Raw genomic sequence first — 18,378 nt, 5'->3', positions numbered from 1 at the left:
GCAAAAAGTCCAAAGTGAATAAAGCACAAATTCACTGTCTTTTCTGGGAGATCTGTTGTGCAACCACGAGTTGGCCAAACTGTTTGAGTCCTTCAACATCTTCTGTTGAAATATCTCTGAGATAATGCGAATCAAATACTGAAGTAGATCTGCAAAAGCAGCCCTCCATATAATAGAGTGCACTGTGGAGTGCTGATGTTGAAGCTTTGGCTCGAACTTCGTGCGGATGAGAGGAGGTGGTAGGTGCGAGCCCTTGCGCCTCCTAAGCTCTGAGAATGACCGCTCAGAGAGAGTATTACGTGTAATCTCTTTCTTTGCATTGGTTGAGAGCGGTATGAACAGCCGTCGAAAATGTTGTCGTCGCTGTTCAGATCGCTGCAGGTATATAGGAAGCGGATGAACTGGGCGCAGGGTGAGATCAGCGTGATCATGAGGGCCAATAATGGCAGACAAGGAAGGAATGTGGAACATTCTCGAATCTTGGCCAGGAAGTTGATTTTTCGCTTAAAAATCCCATCTGAGACCAAGATGGACGTTGCCATGATCACGCTGATAGAACGTAATCCGACCAACGTCAATGGCATGTAGTTCCCATACTCTCGCGGCCGTAGCCAGCGAGAGAAGGAAAGCCCTTTTCTGAGACAATAAGTCGAACGTGACCTTATCGAGAGGCTCGTAAGCCTGACTAGACAGGTTGCGCAGAATGACAGGCCGACAGTCGGATGTTACGTGACTGATCTTCAACCATGAAGGCACGTACATTCTCGGTCTGTAAAGTCGTCGTGGGGCGTTCGAAACCGGTGGCCGTCTGGACAGGTTGTATGAAGCCGAAATGATGATGTCACGCTTGGCTTCCCTTGAGTACTTGTCCAGAACTTCGTTGGTATGACCGTCAAACAACTGTTGCGATGACCACGGGGCCTGTTACAGTGTCCTGCCATGACGATCAGGTAGTTCAGTGCAGTCGATGTAACCATGGCGATGTGCCGTAGTAATCTGGCCCAATACATATCGGGACTAGGCGAGGACAACCGAGAGGCTGTCGTCACAATCCATCGTCGACGTCGATTGTGGAGGTGTAGATGAAGGAGCTGGTGTACTGGTTGACTGTCCATGGACCCCCGACGCAGTCGAATCCTTTTTGGTCGACGCCGTCGAGGCGAGGACCGCCGCCATGATCTGGGCTATCAAAGCCGGGTCGATATGAAAGTGAGACGAGGGTGTCGTTCTGTCATTATCTTCACTACGACACTGAACTCCCAGAAACTCCCTGCGAAAACGTCGCATGTCCCCGTGGGGACGAGGGCTACGAACTCTAACTGTAGAAGTACTACGATCCCCATCGTAGTTATCGTCAGAATCGGACTCCCGACGATCACGAAGGCGATGAACGCCCTCATGTCGTGTACTGTCTCTCGACGAGGCACTCGACCTGTCGTCCCGACTTGAACGGGAACGACTTCTGTGTCCACTGTCGTCCCTATCGTCGTTGGTAGAACGAGATACGGACCGACTGGGGACCATAGTCCCGTCATGGTCCTCGTCAGAACCCGGTCCAGTCGTAACTGGGGAGGCTAAGTGACGCTCTCGATCAACCGATTGACGAAGATCAGTCGTGCGGGTAGTATCATCAGCAGGCGAACGGTCAAGTGTCTTGTCGAAAACAGAAGTTGTGAGACGGGTCTTTATCAACTGATGCCATGGGTGTGGCCGACTAGCCACCCCCAGGGCCTGATGTGGAGGGTGCAGAGTCCAATGATCCACCCGATGACCTCCTCTGCTTGTAGCGTTGGTCAGCAGTCTGCTTCGCCAACGCACGAAGATACAAGTTAAAGTTCAGACAAGTGCTCACATTCTTTACAACGTTTATCCCACAAACACGTTGAAACACGTCCTTAATGATGCAGGAAGGACAATACTTGTGAGGGTCTACTTTAGACAGTTTTCTTTGATACGAGGCACAAATGCCCGACATGTTGCCACGTGTATAATCAAGTCAAACTGTGAAAACACGTGTTAAAGACAAACAATGGATGACCAAGGATAACATTCCAGGAGTCTACAGGGAAGACATATGTATTATTACTTTATTAAAACAACAACTGTAGACAAGCCATAAGTACTAGCTTTATAATACAAACTAGCAGTTTTCTACCGCGAAAGCCTTTCTCGAGCGACCAGCTCAGAGGCGCGCTGAGAGATTTGTAACATGTCATAGGGAGGTGCGTGCGCAACCGGACGGAAACAAGTTTAATGTTTACATTCCAGCTTCTGGCTTCCTTTTTAACGTGCGACTAGACGTGAGGGTATGAGAGATACCCATTTGTACGACTGAAAACAGACTAAATCAATGTTTTTCGAGTTTCCATGGCAATGACTTTGATTTAGACTGAAAATGGCGGTGGTCCTCGTTTCTGGAGCAGATCTTGAAAACCGTACCATATTTCTTCACCATACTTGGCACATAGATAGGTCTAGTGGTGAACTGGTGCCTTTTGATAGTTTGGGATTTTTAAAAACAATATTTATTGAGTTTCCATGGCAACGATTTTGATTTAGACTGAAAATGGCTGTAGTCCTCGTTTCCGGAGCAGATCTTGAAAACTGTACCATTTTTCTTCAACATATTTGCACATTGATAGGTCTAGTGGTGAACTGGTGCCTTTGGATAGTTTTGGATTTTTTTTAAAAGTTATTTTTCGAGTTTCCATGGCAACGACTTTGATTTAGACTGAAAATGGCGGTAGTCCTCGTTCCCGGAGCAGATCTTGAAAAACGTAGTATATTTCTTTACAAAAAGGCCCAGTGAACATAGTTCACAGGGGCTAATGCATTGCACACACCCGACATGTTTTATTGGCGGGGGATGTGAGTATTTCATGCTTATTTTCCTTGGTATCACTTGTATTGTCAGACTAAATGTCAAAAGTAATGTCATGTGCCTCAACCCCAGTGGTAATTCTCATGCTCGTGACTTCAAATTGTGTCTCTGCAGTTAGGTTCATTGAGCGTGCAAGATTCAAACAGTTGTCATGGACCTGTTGCAGGCTTGTGTACTGGATGAGAATGCTAGTACCATCAGGGACTTGTAATCCTTCAATGTTCCGAGAAAAATAAAACACTTGGGAATAAAACACTTGGTATTTCTCATTTCTTTCTATCACAGCAAATGTTGCTCCTCCAAATGTCACAAAAGTTGCGTCATGGTCTGAAGATACTGTTCGAAGTGAAGCATCGAGACACATCATCATTATCCTTCATCACAAAGCCAGTCAGAGAATCACCCCCTAAAGATACTGACCTCAATTAGGGAAAAACATACAGTCTTTAGTTCCATTTGCACAGAAGTCATATCTTATCACCAGCATGAGGAAACTCCAGCAGAGAATAGTTAAGACCCAAACCTAACCTCAGACACCACATTTTGATTTGCCATTATGATCACAAACTGCTCATGTTGTCAATCCCTGTATTGTCTGGTCCAGACTCTTATGTACAGACCACCGTCATATAGCTGGAATATTGCTGAATGCGGCGTTAAACAACAACTGTTGCTGCCAGCCCCCAACCTCAGTTGAAACAAGTAACCTGTCTCAGTTGGTACCAACCACAGCCTCAGTTGCCACCAGCAACCTGCCTCAGTTCTAACCAAACACAACCTCAGTTGCCACCAGCCTCAGTTGGCACAGCCTCAGTTGCCACCAGCCTCAGTTGCCTCCTCAGTTGTCGCCTCCCTCAGTTGCCACCTCCCTCAGTTGCCACCTCCCTCAGTTGTCACCTCCCTCAGTTGCTGCCTCCCTCAGTTGCCGCCTCCCTCAGTTGCCACCACCTCAGTTGTCGCCTCCCTCAGTTGCCACCTCCCTCAGTTGTCACCTCCCTCAGTTGTCACCTCCCTCAGTTGCCACCTCCCTCATTTGTCACCTCCCTCAGTTGTCACCTCCCTCAGTTGTCACCACCTCAGTTGCAACACCTCAGTTGTGGCCTCCCTCAGTTGCCACCTTCCTCAGTTGTCACCACCTCAGTTGCCACCTCCCTCAGTTGTCACCTCCCTCAGTTGTCGCCACCCTCAGTTGTCGCCTCCCTTAGTTGTCACCACCTCAGTTGTCGCCTCCCTCAGTTGCCACCTCCCTCCGTTGTCGCCTCCCTCAGTTGTCGCCTCCCTCAGTTGTCGCCTCCCTAAGCTGTCACCACCCTCAGTTGTCCCCACCTCAGTTGTCGCCTCCCTCAGTTGTCGCCTCCCTCAGTTGCCTCCTCCCTCAGGTGTCACCACCTCAATTGCCGCCTCCCTCAGTTGTCACCACCTCAGTTGCCACCTCCCTCAGTTGCCACCTCCCTCAGTTGCCACCACCTCAGTTGCAACACCTCAGTTGTGGCCTCCCTCAGTTGTCACCACCTCAGTTGCAACACCTCAGTTGTGGCCTCCCTCAGTTGCCACCTTCCTCAGTTGTCACCTCCCTCAGTTGCCACCTCCCTCAGTTGTCACCTCCCTCCGTTGTTGCCACCCTCGGTTGTCGCCTCCCTCGGTTGTCACCACCTCAGTTGTCGCCTCCCTCAGTTGCCACCTCCCTCCGTTGTCGCCTCCCTCAGTTGTCGCCTCCCTCAGTTGCCACCTCCCTCAGCTGTCACCACCCTCAGTTGTCACCACCTCAGTTGTCGCCTCCCTCAGTTGTCGCCTCCCTCAGTTGCCTCCTCCCTCAGGTGTCACCACCTCAGATGTTGCCTCCCTCAGTTGCTGCCTCCCTCAGTTGTCACCACCTCAGTTGCCACCTCCCTCAGTTGCCGCCTCCCTCAGTTGTGACCACCCTCAGTTGTCACCACCTCAGATGTCGCCTCCCTCAGTTGTCACCACCTCAGTTGCCACCGGCCTCAGTTGCCACCGGCCTCAGTTGTCACCACCTAAGTTGCCACCGGCCTCAGTTGCCACCACCTCCGTTGCCACCGGCCTCAGTTGTCACCACCTCAGTTGCCTCCTCCCTCAGTTGTCACCTCCCTCAGTTGCCACCTCCCTCAGTTGCCACCTCCCTCAGTTGCCACCACCTCAGTTGCCACCGGCCTCAGTTGTCACCACCTCAGTTGACACCGGCCTCAGTTGCCACCACCTCAGTTGCCACCACCTTAGTTGTCACCACCTCAGTTGCCACCACCTCAGTTGCCACCACCTCAGTTGCAACCACCTCAGTTGTCACCACCTCAGTTGTCACCACCCTAAGTTGTCACCACCTCAATTGCCACCGGCCTCAGTTGTCACCACCTCAGTTGCCACCAGCATCAGTTGTCACCACCTCAGTTGCCACCACCTCAGTTGCCACCGGCCTCCGTTGCCCCGGCCTCAGTTGTCACCACCTCAGTTGTCACCACCTCAGTTGCCACCACCTCAGTTGCCACCACCTCAGTTGCCACCGGCCTCAGTTGTCACCACCTCAGTTGTCGCCTCCCTCAGTTACCACTGGCCTCAGTTGTAGCCTCCCTCAGTTGCCACCAGTCTCAGTTGCCACCACTTCAGTTGTCACAAGCCTCAGTTCCCACCGGCCTGAGTTGCCACAGCCTGAGTTGCCACCACCTCAGTTGCCACCTCCCTCAGTTGCCACTGGCCTCAATTGCCACCACCTCAGTTGCCACCAGCCTCAGTTGTCACCAGCATCAGTTGCCACCAGCCTTAGTTGCCACCGGCCTCAGTTGCCACCTGCCTGAGCTCAATTGCCACAAGTAACTGGCCTCAGTTGCCACCGGCTTCAGTTGCCACCTGCCTGAGTTGCCACCTGCCTGAGCTCAATTGCCACAAGTAACCGGCCTCAGTTGCCCCCAGCCTCAGTTGCAGCCAACCTCAGTTGACGATGATGAAATTTCACACATCCGATCCATAGTTGAATTGGTTGTTTTAAATCTGTATCAATGTTTGGAAAGTATGATTTTCGTTTTGCAACAACCTGGTCTGTATGTAAATGAAAGCGACAAAAACCATTTCATAATCGCACAAAATCTTTACTAAAAGCAGAATTGATTGTATGTATTTAGTGATTCATAAACACATGCTTTTGATATGGTCTGAAATATGAAATGGACTCTTCTTTTAGTAGAGATTTCTTATGATTTTGGAATTGATTTTGTCGCTGTTATTTACATTCAAGTCATCAACACATCAGGGTCCCTCCACATTGTATTTCGACGGTGGAGGGAGTTCCATGAAGGTGTGTTGACAACGACTTGAATGATCCAGGGCTCCTCCACAATGTTATTTCAATGGCGGAGTGAGTCTCTTCCCACCTGCCTCAGTTTCTAGCAGCTGCCATCCTCAGTTGCAACCAGCCACCGCCTCAGTCCCCATCAGCCTCGGTTGCGATCCTGTCTCTGTTGCCACCGGCCTCATTTGCCACCTGCCTCAGTTGCCACTGGCCACAGTAGCCACTAGCCTCAGTTGCCACCAGCATCAGTTGTCACCACCTCAGTTGCCACTGGCCTCAGTTGCCACCAGCATCAGTTGCCACCAGCATCAGTTGCCACCACCTCAGTTGCCACCGGCTTCAGTTGCCACCACCTCAGTTGTCGCCTTCCTCAGTTACCACCGGCCTCAGTTGTCGCCTCCCTCAGTTGCCACCGGTCTCAGTGGCCACCTCCCTCAGGTGCCACCAGCACCAGTTGCCACCACTTCAGTTGCCACAAGCCTCAGTTCCCACCGACCTGAGTTGCCACAGCCTCAGTTGCCACAGCCTCAGTTGCCACCGGCCTCAATTGCCATCACCTCAGTTGCCACCTCCTTCAGTTGCCACCGGCCTCAATTGCCACCACCTCAGTTGCCACCTCCCTCAATTGCCACCACCTCAGTTGCCACCAGCCTCAGTTGCCACCGGCTTCAGTTGCCACCTGCCTGAGTTGCCACCTGCCTGAGCTCAATTGCCACAAGTAACCGGCCTCAGTTGCCCCCAGCCTCAGTTGCAGCCAACCTCAGTTGACGATGATGAAATTTCACACATCCGATCCATAGTTGAATTGGTTGTTTTAAATCTGTATCAATGTTTGGAAAGTATGATTTTCGTTTTGCAACAACCTGGTCTGTATGTAAATGAAAGCGACAAAAACCATTTCATAATCACACAAAATCTTTACTAAAAGCAGAATTGATTGTATGTATTTAGTGATTCATAAACACATGCTTTTGATATGGTCTGAAATATGAAATGGACTCTTCTTTTAGTAGAGATTTCTTATGATTTGGAATTGATTTTGTCGCTGTTATTTACATTCAAGTCATCAACACATCAGGGTCCCTCCACATTGTATTTCAACGGTAGAGGGAGTTCCATGAAGGTGTGTTGATGACTTGACATCACCTCAGGGTCCCTCCACGTAATTTCGACCGTGGAGGGAGTCCCATAAAGGGGTGTTGACAACGACTTGAATGATCCAGGGCTCCTCCACAATGTTATTTCAATGGCGGAGTGAGTCTCATCCCACCTGCCTCAGTTTCTAGCAGCTGCCATCCTCAGTTGCAACCAGCCACCGCCTCAGTTCCCATCAGCCTCGGTTGCGATCCTGTCTCTGTTGCCACCGGCCTCATTTGCCACCTGCCTCAGTTGCCACTGGCCACAGTAGCCACTAGCCTCAGTTGCCACCGGCCTCAATTGCCACCCTCCTCAGTTGCTGCCAGCTGCCATCCTCAGTTGCAACCAGCCACCGCCTCAGTTCCCATCTGTCTTTGTTGCCATCCTGTTTCTGTTGCCACCAGCCTCAGTTGCGGACAGCCTCATTTGCCGCCAACCTGAGTTGCAACCAGCCACCGGCCTCAGTTGCCACCAGCCTTAGCTGCCATCGGCCTCAGTTGCCTCTTTTGCCACTTCCCTCAGTTGCCACCAGCTTCAGTTGCCAGCAGCCTCATTTGCCGCCGGCCTCAGTTGCCAGAAGCTTCAGTTGTTACAGCCTCAGTTATCACCAGCCACCACCCTCAGTTGTCACTGGCCACAGCCTCAGTTATCACCAGCCACAGCCTTAGTTATCACCAACCACCAGCCTCAATTGCCACCAGCCACCACCTCAGTTTCCACCTGTCTCTGTTACCATGCTGTCACAGTTGCCACCGGCCTTAGTTGCTGACATCCGCTGCCAACCTGAGTTGCAACCAGCCATCAGCCTCTGTTGTCACAAGTAACCAGCCTCAGTTGCAGCCAGCCTCTATTGCAACCAACAAGTTGGCGACGATGAAATTTCACACATCCAATCCATAGTGGAATTGGTTGTTTTGTTTTTGTTTCGCTACAACCTGGTCTGTTTGTAAATGAAAGCCACAAAAACCATTTCATAATCGCACAAAATCTTTACTAAAAGCAGAATTGATTGTATGTATTTAGTGATTCATAAACACATGCTTTTGATATGGTCTGAAATATGAAATGGACTCTTCTTTTAGTAGAGATTTCTTATGATTATGGAATTGATTTTGTTGCTGTTATTTACATTCAAGTCATCAACACATCAGGGTCCCTCCACATTGTATTTCAACGGTGGAGGGAGTTCCATGAAGGTGTGTTCATGACTTGACATCACCTCAGGGTCCCTCCACGTAATTTCGACCGTGGAGGGAGTCCCATAAAGGGGTGTTGACAACGACTTGAATAAACCAGGGCTCCTCCACAATGTAATTTCAATGGCAGAGTGAGTCTCTTCCCACCTGCCTCGGTTTATAATAATTTGTTCTATAGGAATGATTTTTTAGTGTATAACATTATAGTTTCTACTCTATATCTCACTTGAACAACTGTCATGTTGGTGCCTACATTTCATTGGTATTTGTCCGTCAACTATCCAACAAAACTTCAAAGAGGGTTACACACACATGTGAATTGATCGGCATGTTATGGAAGTTATTGAATACATTCTTAAATTGACAAGATGCTGTTTCCTCTTCAAGTGTGATAACAGGTTACCTTCTCCATCATATGTGCCAATTACACTGCTTCATGTGCAGGAATTGACACCCTCTGATATACTCACCATATTCGTGATCAAGTTATCCGAGTAAATGTAGATGTAAACAGTTTCATGTTAACTTGGACAAGATACATTGTATCTTCCTGAGGAAAGTGAGTTAACTGACTATAAAAGTCAAGTTTCCACCCTTGCAGTTACGAGTTATGTCCCTTCTATGTCCCTCCTATTGACCAATCAGATTCCACCTCTCCTTTCACTTGTTTTTTCCTCAAACAAAATGACTGCATGCGCCCAGTCCAGACAATCTGACCGTTAATCACGATCTTTATTATCCCCCAACTTTGTTGGACGGGGGATATAGAAACGGGATCCATCCGTCCGTCCGTCAAGTTTCGTTTCCTGAGCATAACTCAGAAACCTTTCAACATTTTTTCATGAAACTTTGCAGGTTTGTCAGGTACCTGCTGAACTGGTGCCTTTTGCTATTTAGAAATTTTTATTTTTTTACATTTCCATGGCAGCAAGATGGACTTAGGTTCCCAGATCTTTTTTTTACAATTTCCATGACAAGTTCCACCTCGGTTAAAAAAGGTTAGGGTTTGTTTAGATTTAATTATGTCATAAATTCTGCAACAGGGGCGGGGGATATAGCCACGTTAGTGGCAAACTCTTGTTGTAATAAAATAGGTCTTACCTTGCAGAGTACATCAAATCACTTGAGCACCTTGATTAAAAACATGAGACATGGAAAATATCTATTGATGGCCAGTTGAAAGTACACAAGTTCTGCAAATCCTGCAATCGACTGAAATTTGCAAGGCAGTCACCATGTTGTTTATGAACAAAATGTTAATTTCGTTCCACAATTTTGTTTGGACTACACTAAGTCTCGTTCGTCCAGCCAAAATACAAGTCCATAATTCCAGCCTAGTTTGGCAAGGGTGGAAACTGAACTTTATTTCGGGATACATTGTCCTATCCCCAAACTGAACAAAGTATTTAGGAAATCTGCGCATCTCCTGCAAAAGGAAAAGATTACAACTGAACATGCTGGTGTGTTCAGGATCTGGTTTTGTGTGTAACGATCATCCACTTCCAAGTTCCTGATGGTGTCCATGTGTACCTCCTGATAACTCGGCAGCTTTGAGGTGTTGAGGGGTGTTTTATGTTTCATGGCTCATATTCCTACTATAAACACCCGCTAACACCTTCCAGTTGAACGACAACTCAGTTGTGTTCACAAGCATCTTCTCGGCATCTTCCTGATGCAAGGGAGTTAAGTGAATTTTTTTTAAAAGTCCAGTTTACACCTTTGCTAAACTAAGCTGGAATAATGGAGTTCTATTCTGGCTGAACTAAAGAGTCTATGCGTTGTCCAATCAAAATTGTGGAATAAAATCAATATTGGGTTCATACACAACATGGCGACTGCCATGCAGATGTCAGTCGATAGCAGGATTTGCAGAGAATGTGTACTTTCATCTGGGCGTCGAGAGTTGTTTTCTAAATGTTTTGAGGCTTTTGTTCAAGGTGATTTGATGTACTTTGCGAGGTAAGACCCATTTTTTATCCCCCCGGCATATAATGCGGGGGGATATAGCGATCAGCCAGTCTGTCTGCCCGTCCGTCCGTCCGTCCGTAATCGTTTCCTTTTCCAGGGCAGAACTCGAAAATAATTCAGTGTATTTGATCGAAACTTGGCATATCTATCAGTCACATACTGAAGTTGTGCCTTTTGCTATTAAGGAATTTTAGAAATTTTTATTTTTTACGTTTCCATGGTAACAAGTTGGTTCTATAGGGTAGAGTTCGTTTCCGGAGCATAACTCAAAACCCATTCAAACTTTCTTACAAAACTTTGCATGTCTACCAGGCACATACTGAACTGGTGCTTTTTGCTATTTAGGAATATTATAAATTTTTATTTTTTACGTTTCCATGGTAACAAGTTGGTTCTATAAGGGTGATGTTCGTTTCCGGAGCGTTACTCAAAAAACGTTAAATATTTTCTTACAAAACTTTGCATGTCTACCAGGCACATACTGAACCTGTGCTTTTTGCTATTTAGGAATATTATAAATTTTTAGTTTTTGTGTTTCCATGGTAACAAGTTGGACAAGGTTCTATAAGGGTGGTGTTTGTTTCCGGAGCGTAACTCAAAAAACATTAAATACTTTCTTACAAAACTTTGCATGTCTACCAGGCACATACTGAACTGGTGCCTTTTGCTAATTAGGAATTTTAATTTTTTTAATTTTTACGTTTCCATGGCAACAAGTTGGATTTAAGTTTTCATATAGGGTGGGTTCACTTATGGAGTATAACAAATAAACTGTTAAATATTTCCTTGCCTGGTTTGGGACCATAACGTGTTAATATGGGTGGGGGATATAGATGACTTCGTTGACTATACGCTTGTTTCTTGTAATTTGTCATTTGTTTGCATAAAAAAAACCCACAGAAACACACGTTTTACTTTCCATTTCATATGAATGCGACCATGGTGGATCTTTTGTTGGTAAACAATGTATGCTTCTTAAAGAACATTCTTGACTTATTACATACAGAATTGCACATTTACTTGTGGTTACTTTACAGACAGCTGCCGGAGGGATATGTCATCTTTCTGATGACCCTTGTATTACAATGGTCTCCGTCATTTTATTTAAAGTAGATGCAAGTGAAAGGAGAGGTGAAAATCTGATTGGTCAATAGGAGGGACATACGAGAGACATAACTCGTTACTGCCACTGATGGCACCATGTTCGAAGCACGAATTTCCAGCTTAGTTCGGCAAGGAAAATGCAATGTATCTGGTCCAAGTTAACAAGAAACTGTTTATATCTACACTTACTCGGATTACTTGATCACGGATATGGTGAGTATATCAGACGATGTCAATTCCTGCACATGAAGCAGTGTAATTGGCACATATGATGGAGAAGGTAACCTGTTATCACACTTGAAGAGGAAACAGCATCTTGTCAATTTAAGAATGTATTCAATAACTTCCATAACATGCCGATCAATTCACATGTGTGTGTAGCCCTCTTTGAAGTTTTGTTGGATAGTGGATGGACGAATACCAATGAAATGTAGGCACCAACATGACAGTTGTTCAAGTGAAATATAGAGTAGAAACTATACATATACTACATAAAAAATTATTCCTATGGTGTTAATGATTCGTTCATACCTTCTGTAAAATAAGGTATCAAAAGGAATCACACACCTCATGGAAGTTGCCATTTATTTGTCTAAAAATGGGATTTACAAAAACTTGGAATCAACAGGAATCAGTAATCACGAAACAGAATCAGAATCAAGGCACTTCAAACACTTTCTCACAGCCGCCCCAAATGTTTTCACAAATTCGAGGTGCAAAGTCATTTGACATTCTTCTGGTTCTCCATTTTTGTCTTATTTGAAGAGTGGGCAAATAGTACCTCAAATATCTGTTCCAGAACTTATCGGCAATCACCTGACTGTGCCGCCAGCGTTTCCTTCCCAAAAGCTCTTCTTCTGGGTACACTACCTGTGGCAGTGCGGGGTCAAGCCTCCCAACAAGGAGGGAGTGTGGTCGCAGGATCAAGGTCAGCCACATCGGTCGGGACATAACCTAGAGGTTTTGAGTTCATTATGGCTTCAACTTCTATAAGAACAGTTCACAGGACTGGCTCAGCCACTGACTGATCTCCGAGGACAACTCTAAGGCCATGTTTAATAGACTTTATTTCACTCTCCCAGCAGCCACCAAAGTGAGGTGCATAAGGTGGATTATACTTGAAGCATATCTTCTGCTTTTGACAACTGCTGAGCGATCTCAGGGCTCATTGAGGTAAATGCTTCAGTCAACTCAAGGTCACCATCCTTGAAATTGGTACCACAGTCTGAAAGTATTTCATAGGGTTTCACTCTGCGGGCTATGAATGGTCTCAAAGACATGTCACTGTCCATACTCTCGAGCAGATCCAGGCGAACTGCCCTGGTTATGAGACACTTGAAGACTATTCCCCATTGCTTTTCTCTTCTGCAGCGAATCTTGACCCACATTGGTCCAAAACAATCCACGCCAGTTGAGTAGAATGCGGGTTTGTACAATCAAAGGCATGATGGGGGGGAAATCTGCCATCTGGAGTATCTGAGGAGATGCACATGATCTCTGACATGCTGTACAAAGTCTCTGATGGCGTCTGATTGCTTCCCATCACCTCAGTATCCATATCTTTCATCAAACTTCTGCGAAGTAGCATTCTGGTCCATAATGGTGCAAGATTTCATCAAAGTCCTTGATGATGAGTCTTGTTATGGGATTTTTAGGGTCGAGGACTTTAGGGTGTTTGACATAGTCTGGGAGTCCCTCAGCCTGTCTGAGTCTACCACCATCTCCTACCATGCCATCAGATGGGTCATATTCTGGATTGAGTTCTATAAGTCTGCTGGTACGGGTTATTGCTTTTCCTTCCCTTAATGATGCAATTCCATTGGGAAAGCATTCCAGCTGAATTTGTTGAAACAACAGTGTTTCCGCTTTCTCTATGAGTTCAACTTCATGAAATTGATCACTTATGGCCGCCCTGTCAAGGCACTCCATGGTAGCCTTGACTAGTGATTCCCAGTTGTTGTACTGAGAACAATCAGGAAGGTTCACAGCTGAGATATTGTCACAGAAACTTTTCTTCAGTCCATCTGCTACCTCAGCAGCATCAGGTATATCACATTTGTCTATGAGTGTCGGCCGTTTCTCAGAGGATTCTAAAAGGAAAAGAGGACCGTTCCTCCATTGGGAGGCAACACAGAGTTCCTGCAAGGTTAAACCTCCTGTGACATCATCGGCTGGGTTATCCTTTGTGTTCACATAATGCCAGCTGTCTGCAGAAGTCAGGGATTGTATCTCAGAGACCCGAGTCTCAACAAATACCTTGTACCCCCAGACGGCTCTGACTGAAGCCATGTCAAGACCGTTCTTGAGTCACTCCACAATATGGTATCTTGGATCATCAAGCTCAATGCTTTGTGAAGTGTATTGGCTAACTGTGCACCAGTAAGGGCAGCAGAGAGTTATAGTATGGGCATTGAGAGCAGCTTTTCAGGAGCCACACTACTTCTCGCAGCCACAAAACTGACAGCTATGTCACCATTACTATCTGCACTTCTCAAATAGGCAACTGAACCATAGGCACGCTCCAAAGCATCACAGAATATGTACAGTTGTTTCTGTGACTGAGAAGGATCATGGTTTCTAGATGTGTAGCATCTTGGTAGACACACTTGAGGAATATCACACCGTTCAGATTCCCACTTACACCAATGATCATCAAGTTTTCCAGTTTCTATCACAGCATCCTATTCATGTTTTGATCTCCATAGGCTCTTGCTTATCATCATGTCCAAGACATGTCCACAGCTCAAAGGTATCTGACTTGGCCTCTGCAGGCAAGTCTTCTAGTATCTCAGGTACATTGCATGCCCACTGACGGATGTCAAAGCCACCTTCAGCAAGCACCTTTCTCAGATTTGTTTTTTTGCTTGGTCAGGATTCATCGGACTATCCAGACAGTTGTCTACGTAGAAAGCCTCACCAACACACTTCATAACTTCAGGGTTCCGCTGCTGATCGTCAATTGCTTCAGTAGGGCAATGGTCACACAACATTGACTGCAAGTAGTCCCGAAGGGCAGTACATGTCATTCTAGACATCTGGATCCACATTAATGTTCATATTGCGCCACAGGAATCTGAGAATGGGTTTGTCTTCAGGTAGGAGTCGAATCTGGTGGAACATACCCTTTATATCACCTGACATTCCACCTGGATATTGTCGAAATCTCAAGGACAAGACTAGGAGGAATGATCCAAGGGTAGGACCCAGTAGAAGCTGGCTATTGTGATCTTGGCCCTTGTACTCCTAAGAGCAATTGAAGACAAAACGATACTTCCCATTGTGTTTGACAAGGTGATGGGGGATAAACCATGATTCATCGGTTAACCTTGCCTGTTCGTCACTTACGATTCGCACAAAACCTGCATCAACTAGTCTTTTAATTTGATCATTGTGGATCTTTGCAAGCTCTTGGTGATTCTGATGGTGTTTCTCAGTTCGTCTCAGGTTCGACATCAGAGCTTCCTTTCCTGCCTGTAACTTAATATGGTCCGATTTTCGCAGGAGTGGAGTTGCTTAGTGCTTACCATCGCTAACTTTTACCCGCACTGTTTTAGCTTCAAGTTTAGGTATAGCTTCTTGATCCTGTTTGGGACGAGTTACTTTTCTCTCATTGAAAGGCAAAATGTCAATTTGCCATAGTCTTTCAACTTTGTTCATCACCTGATCTGGACTGGAAACTGCTGTGAAATGGCATTGCGTGTCTTTGGGATTCATGGATAGCTGACTTGGTCCCTGGAGGGCCCAGCCCAGCTTGGTATACACTACCACTGGAGCTCGTTCCGGATCAAACACGATTGATTGGGTTGGCAGTATGAGATCTGCATGATCAGAACCCATGAGGATAGTAGGGATTGCTTTGTTGATCATTGGCAAAGGTGTATTTCTCAAATGAAGGTTGTGTGTCTTGAGGGCTTCCACTGGATACGAGTACTCTGACAAGGATAGCTGCTCAGAGGCGAAGGCGTTGGAAATTAGGGAATCTAACATCGGTCTGCCTCTGGATGAGATCAGAAGGTTCACGCTGTGACCTTGGCAGTTGAAAGGTCCTTCATGAATTTTCTTGAGCATGATATTTTCTGGCGTCTTCGGAAGGTTCAACTGCTTCACCACAGAGGTCAGTATCATTGTCCTCATAGAACCATCATCTAAAACAGCATAGTTTTCAATGGCTCCTTCAGGGCCATGAAGTAGTACAGGAATAGCCTTCAACATTATACTGTGAGGGCATGTAGGCTGATGAAGGTATAGTGACTGTTCCTAAGGACTATTGAATGGATCTGAGCTCCCCCTTCCTTGGTGGCATCATGCAGGGTTGTCAAATGTAGTTTCCGACAAGATAGACAGGTCTTCTTCAGGTAACACTGTGCCATCTTGTGTGCTCGACCACATTGCCAGCATAGATTCAAGTGGCTTGGCTTCACGTAGTTCTCTTTCCAAATTCCGAATCTTCCTTACTTGTTGCAATTCAGCATGCATTCTCTCTTGCCTTTGGGTTGCCTTTCGTTCAACCATCTGCGCCCGAATATGTGCCCTGCATATTTCTTCTTAGGCTTTATGTTGGGCTTCAATCACCTCATCTTCTAGTATGCTAAAGACTTCATCTGCCTCCTGTTCCTCATGGCAACTTATGGCAAAGTTCATTAAGTTGGGCTTGCTCCTTAATTCATACATGCAAGTTTGGCAGCCTGATGATCCGACAGCTTACTGGCAGCTGATATGGGACCACTAACCGAATGGCGGCTTTTATGACTGAGACATGACTGATTGGAATCTTCATCAGAATGTCTGCTGTGTTCACCTGAGTGTTCACCTGGTCGTCTATTTTCTGATCTAAATGTATGACTTTATGAGAATGCACTGAATGTCTCTTAGATTTTCTATCTAAATTATGTGCATCAGAATGACATGACACTGAGCGATTGGAATCAGAATTGTTTGTTTAACCTACCTTACTCAAATGTCTAGGGCTCTGAACGGAATTTGTTCCATCCATATCAACTTGTGCCGTCTTGATGAAATCGGACTTCTTTGATAATCGAGTCTGACATGTTTAGGCTGTTGTTCTTGGTTACTTGCGTTTGGAGAACGTCTTTTGTCAGGAATTGATTGAATGATTTTGAAACAAGAAATTCTCACTCGTTGAAATGAGTGTGTCAAATCTCACTGGTGTGTCTGAAGAAATATCATATTACATTTGGTTGAAGGGTCAAGTTACGGTCAAATTATTTCAGTTCATATTCTTGATACACGGAGTTACTGAGGATGTTCTTGTTGATGCAGTACTCAGTGAAACTATCCGAGTTGAGTGTGAGTGAGTGAGTTAAGATTTAACGTCACATCGGCAGTATATATATATATTTCAGCCATATCGTGATAACTACATTAATAAGACATATATTGAGACGAAATAAAAACCTGTCAACGATGGACAGTACAATCACTAGTATATCACAGTTTTGATTTGAAACTAGTTGAGAATATTAAAAGTTAGTAAGTATTAGAGATCAACACAATATAAAAATGGGCTTGAGATCGTCAGTCATTGAAGGGTGATCACCATACTAGGGACCATGGGGACTTATAGTACCTTCGCTTCCTGCATGGACCCCGGCAGGATTTATATCACCCTACAGTCACTGGCGATAATTGACCAGTTAAGCCTAAAATTAAAATGACAAAAATACTATGTTTAAAAGCCTGGCATGCATAAAAATACTTCGAATGATTTGGGACTTACATACCCTCTTAGGGTTGAAGGTGGTAACATTCCCAGAAGGCGATGAACATGAGAGCCACATCGGAGTTCATACCCATTTTCTCCTTCATGGGATTTCAGCATTCCCACTAGAGAATGAACAGACAAGGCAAAGTTCTCAAATGTGTCACTTTCCCCAAATCTGACTGGAGCCATGTGCATAATTGTAGCCATTTCAGACTGTTCGAGCTGCCTGGGCCGCTGCCACTATTTGTAACATTTGCAGTGAAGTCATTGGAAATAGGCTCAAATTCTGAGGCATGAGGATTCAGTTTCTTTCTCTCTTAGTAGATTCAAGTGGCTTGGCTTCATGTAGTTCTCTTTCCAATTTCCGAATCTTCCTTACTTGTTGCAATTCAGCATGCATTCTCTCTTGCCTTTGGGTTGCCTTTCGTTTAACCATCTGCGCCCGAATATGTGCTCTGCATATTTCTTCTTAGGCTTTATGTTGGGCTTCAATCACCTCATCTTCTAGTATGCTTAAGACTTCATCTGCCTCCTGTTCCTCATAACGCCTATGGCAAAGTTCATTAAGTTGTGCTGCCTAACTTGCATGTATGAAGGAGCAAGCCCGTGTTCAACGTCTACTGTGTTCACCTGAGTGTTCATCTGGTCGTCTATTTTCTGATCTAAATGTGTGACTTTATGAGAATGCACTGAAAATCTCTTAGATTTTCTATCCAAATTATGTGCATCAGAATGACATGACACTGAGCGATTGGAATCAGAATTGTTTGTTTAACCTACCTTACTCAAATGTCTAGGGCTCTGAACGGAATTTTTTTCATCCATATCAACTTGTATCAAAATAATCCGCGATGCATTTAAACTGAAGGACTGGATGGAGTCTGCCCAGTAGCCATGCTGCTCCCACCTCTCTGTGATTGTCCCACTGAAGACTCCAACAAGACAATCAGTCTAATTATAGTCAGCATGTTGTAGTTAACTGTATCACTTCATATCAATGTCGTCATTATCCTTTGTAACTAAGTCTTCAATTTAAGTCCCTCTTCCTTGATCAGTTGTAATGTCCTTG

The 18,378-nt window shown here is 45.6% G+C and overlaps 2 protein-coding genes across 2 annotated transcripts; one reads left to right on the top strand and one right to left on the bottom strand.

The window, feature by feature from the left end:
• Positions 1-1,017: 1,017 nt before the first annotated feature.
• Positions 1,018-1,524, bottom strand: LOC125382936. The gene has a single exon (XM_048401303.1). The coding sequence runs from the start codon at positions 1,522-1,524 to the stop codon at positions 1,018-1,020; it is 507 nt and encodes a 168-aa protein (XP_048257260.1).
• Positions 1,525-3,184: 1,660 nt separating this feature from the next.
• On the top strand, positions 3,185-6,869 carry LOC125382935 (proline-rich protein 36-like). Its single transcript, XM_048401302.1, has 4 exons — positions 3,185-3,271; positions 3,804-5,072; positions 5,267-5,706; positions 6,218-6,869. Exons 1-4 carry the CDS (start codon positions 3,185-3,187, stop codon positions 6,867-6,869), a joined length of 2,448 nt encoding a protein of 815 aa, XP_048257259.1.
• Positions 6,870-18,378: the final 11,509 nt, after the last annotated feature.

Source organism: Haliotis rufescens, unplaced genomic scaffold, assembly GCF_023055435.1.
Source record: "Haliotis rufescens isolate VD_foot unplaced genomic scaffold, xgHalRufe1.0.p SCAF_21, whole genome shotgun sequence".
Classification (NCBI taxonomy): domain Eukaryota; kingdom Metazoa; phylum Mollusca; class Gastropoda; order Lepetellida; family Haliotidae; genus Haliotis; species Haliotis rufescens.
The sequence above is the reverse complement of the archived record's forward strand: the minus strand, read 5'-3'. Positions and strand labels throughout refer to the sequence as shown.

Bases quoted from the DNA above. Each gene is read 5' to 3' on its own strand.
- LOC125382936 (XM_048401303.1), bottom strand. From the start codon at position 1,524: ATGGTCCCCAGTCGGTCCGTATCTCGTTCTACCAACGACGATAGGGAC.
- LOC125382935 (XM_048401302.1), top strand. From the start codon at position 3,185: ATGTCACAAAAGTTGCGTCATGGTCTGAAGATACTGTTCGAAGTGAAG. The intron at 3,272-3,803 runs GTCAGAGAATCA...TGCCTCCCTCAG, and splicing joins TATCCTTCATCACAAAGCCA to TTGCCGCCTCCCTCAGTTGC. The intron at 5,073-5,266 runs GTTGACACCGGC...AGTTGCCACCAG, and splicing joins CCTCAGTTGTCACCACCTCA to CATCAGTTGTCACCACCTCA.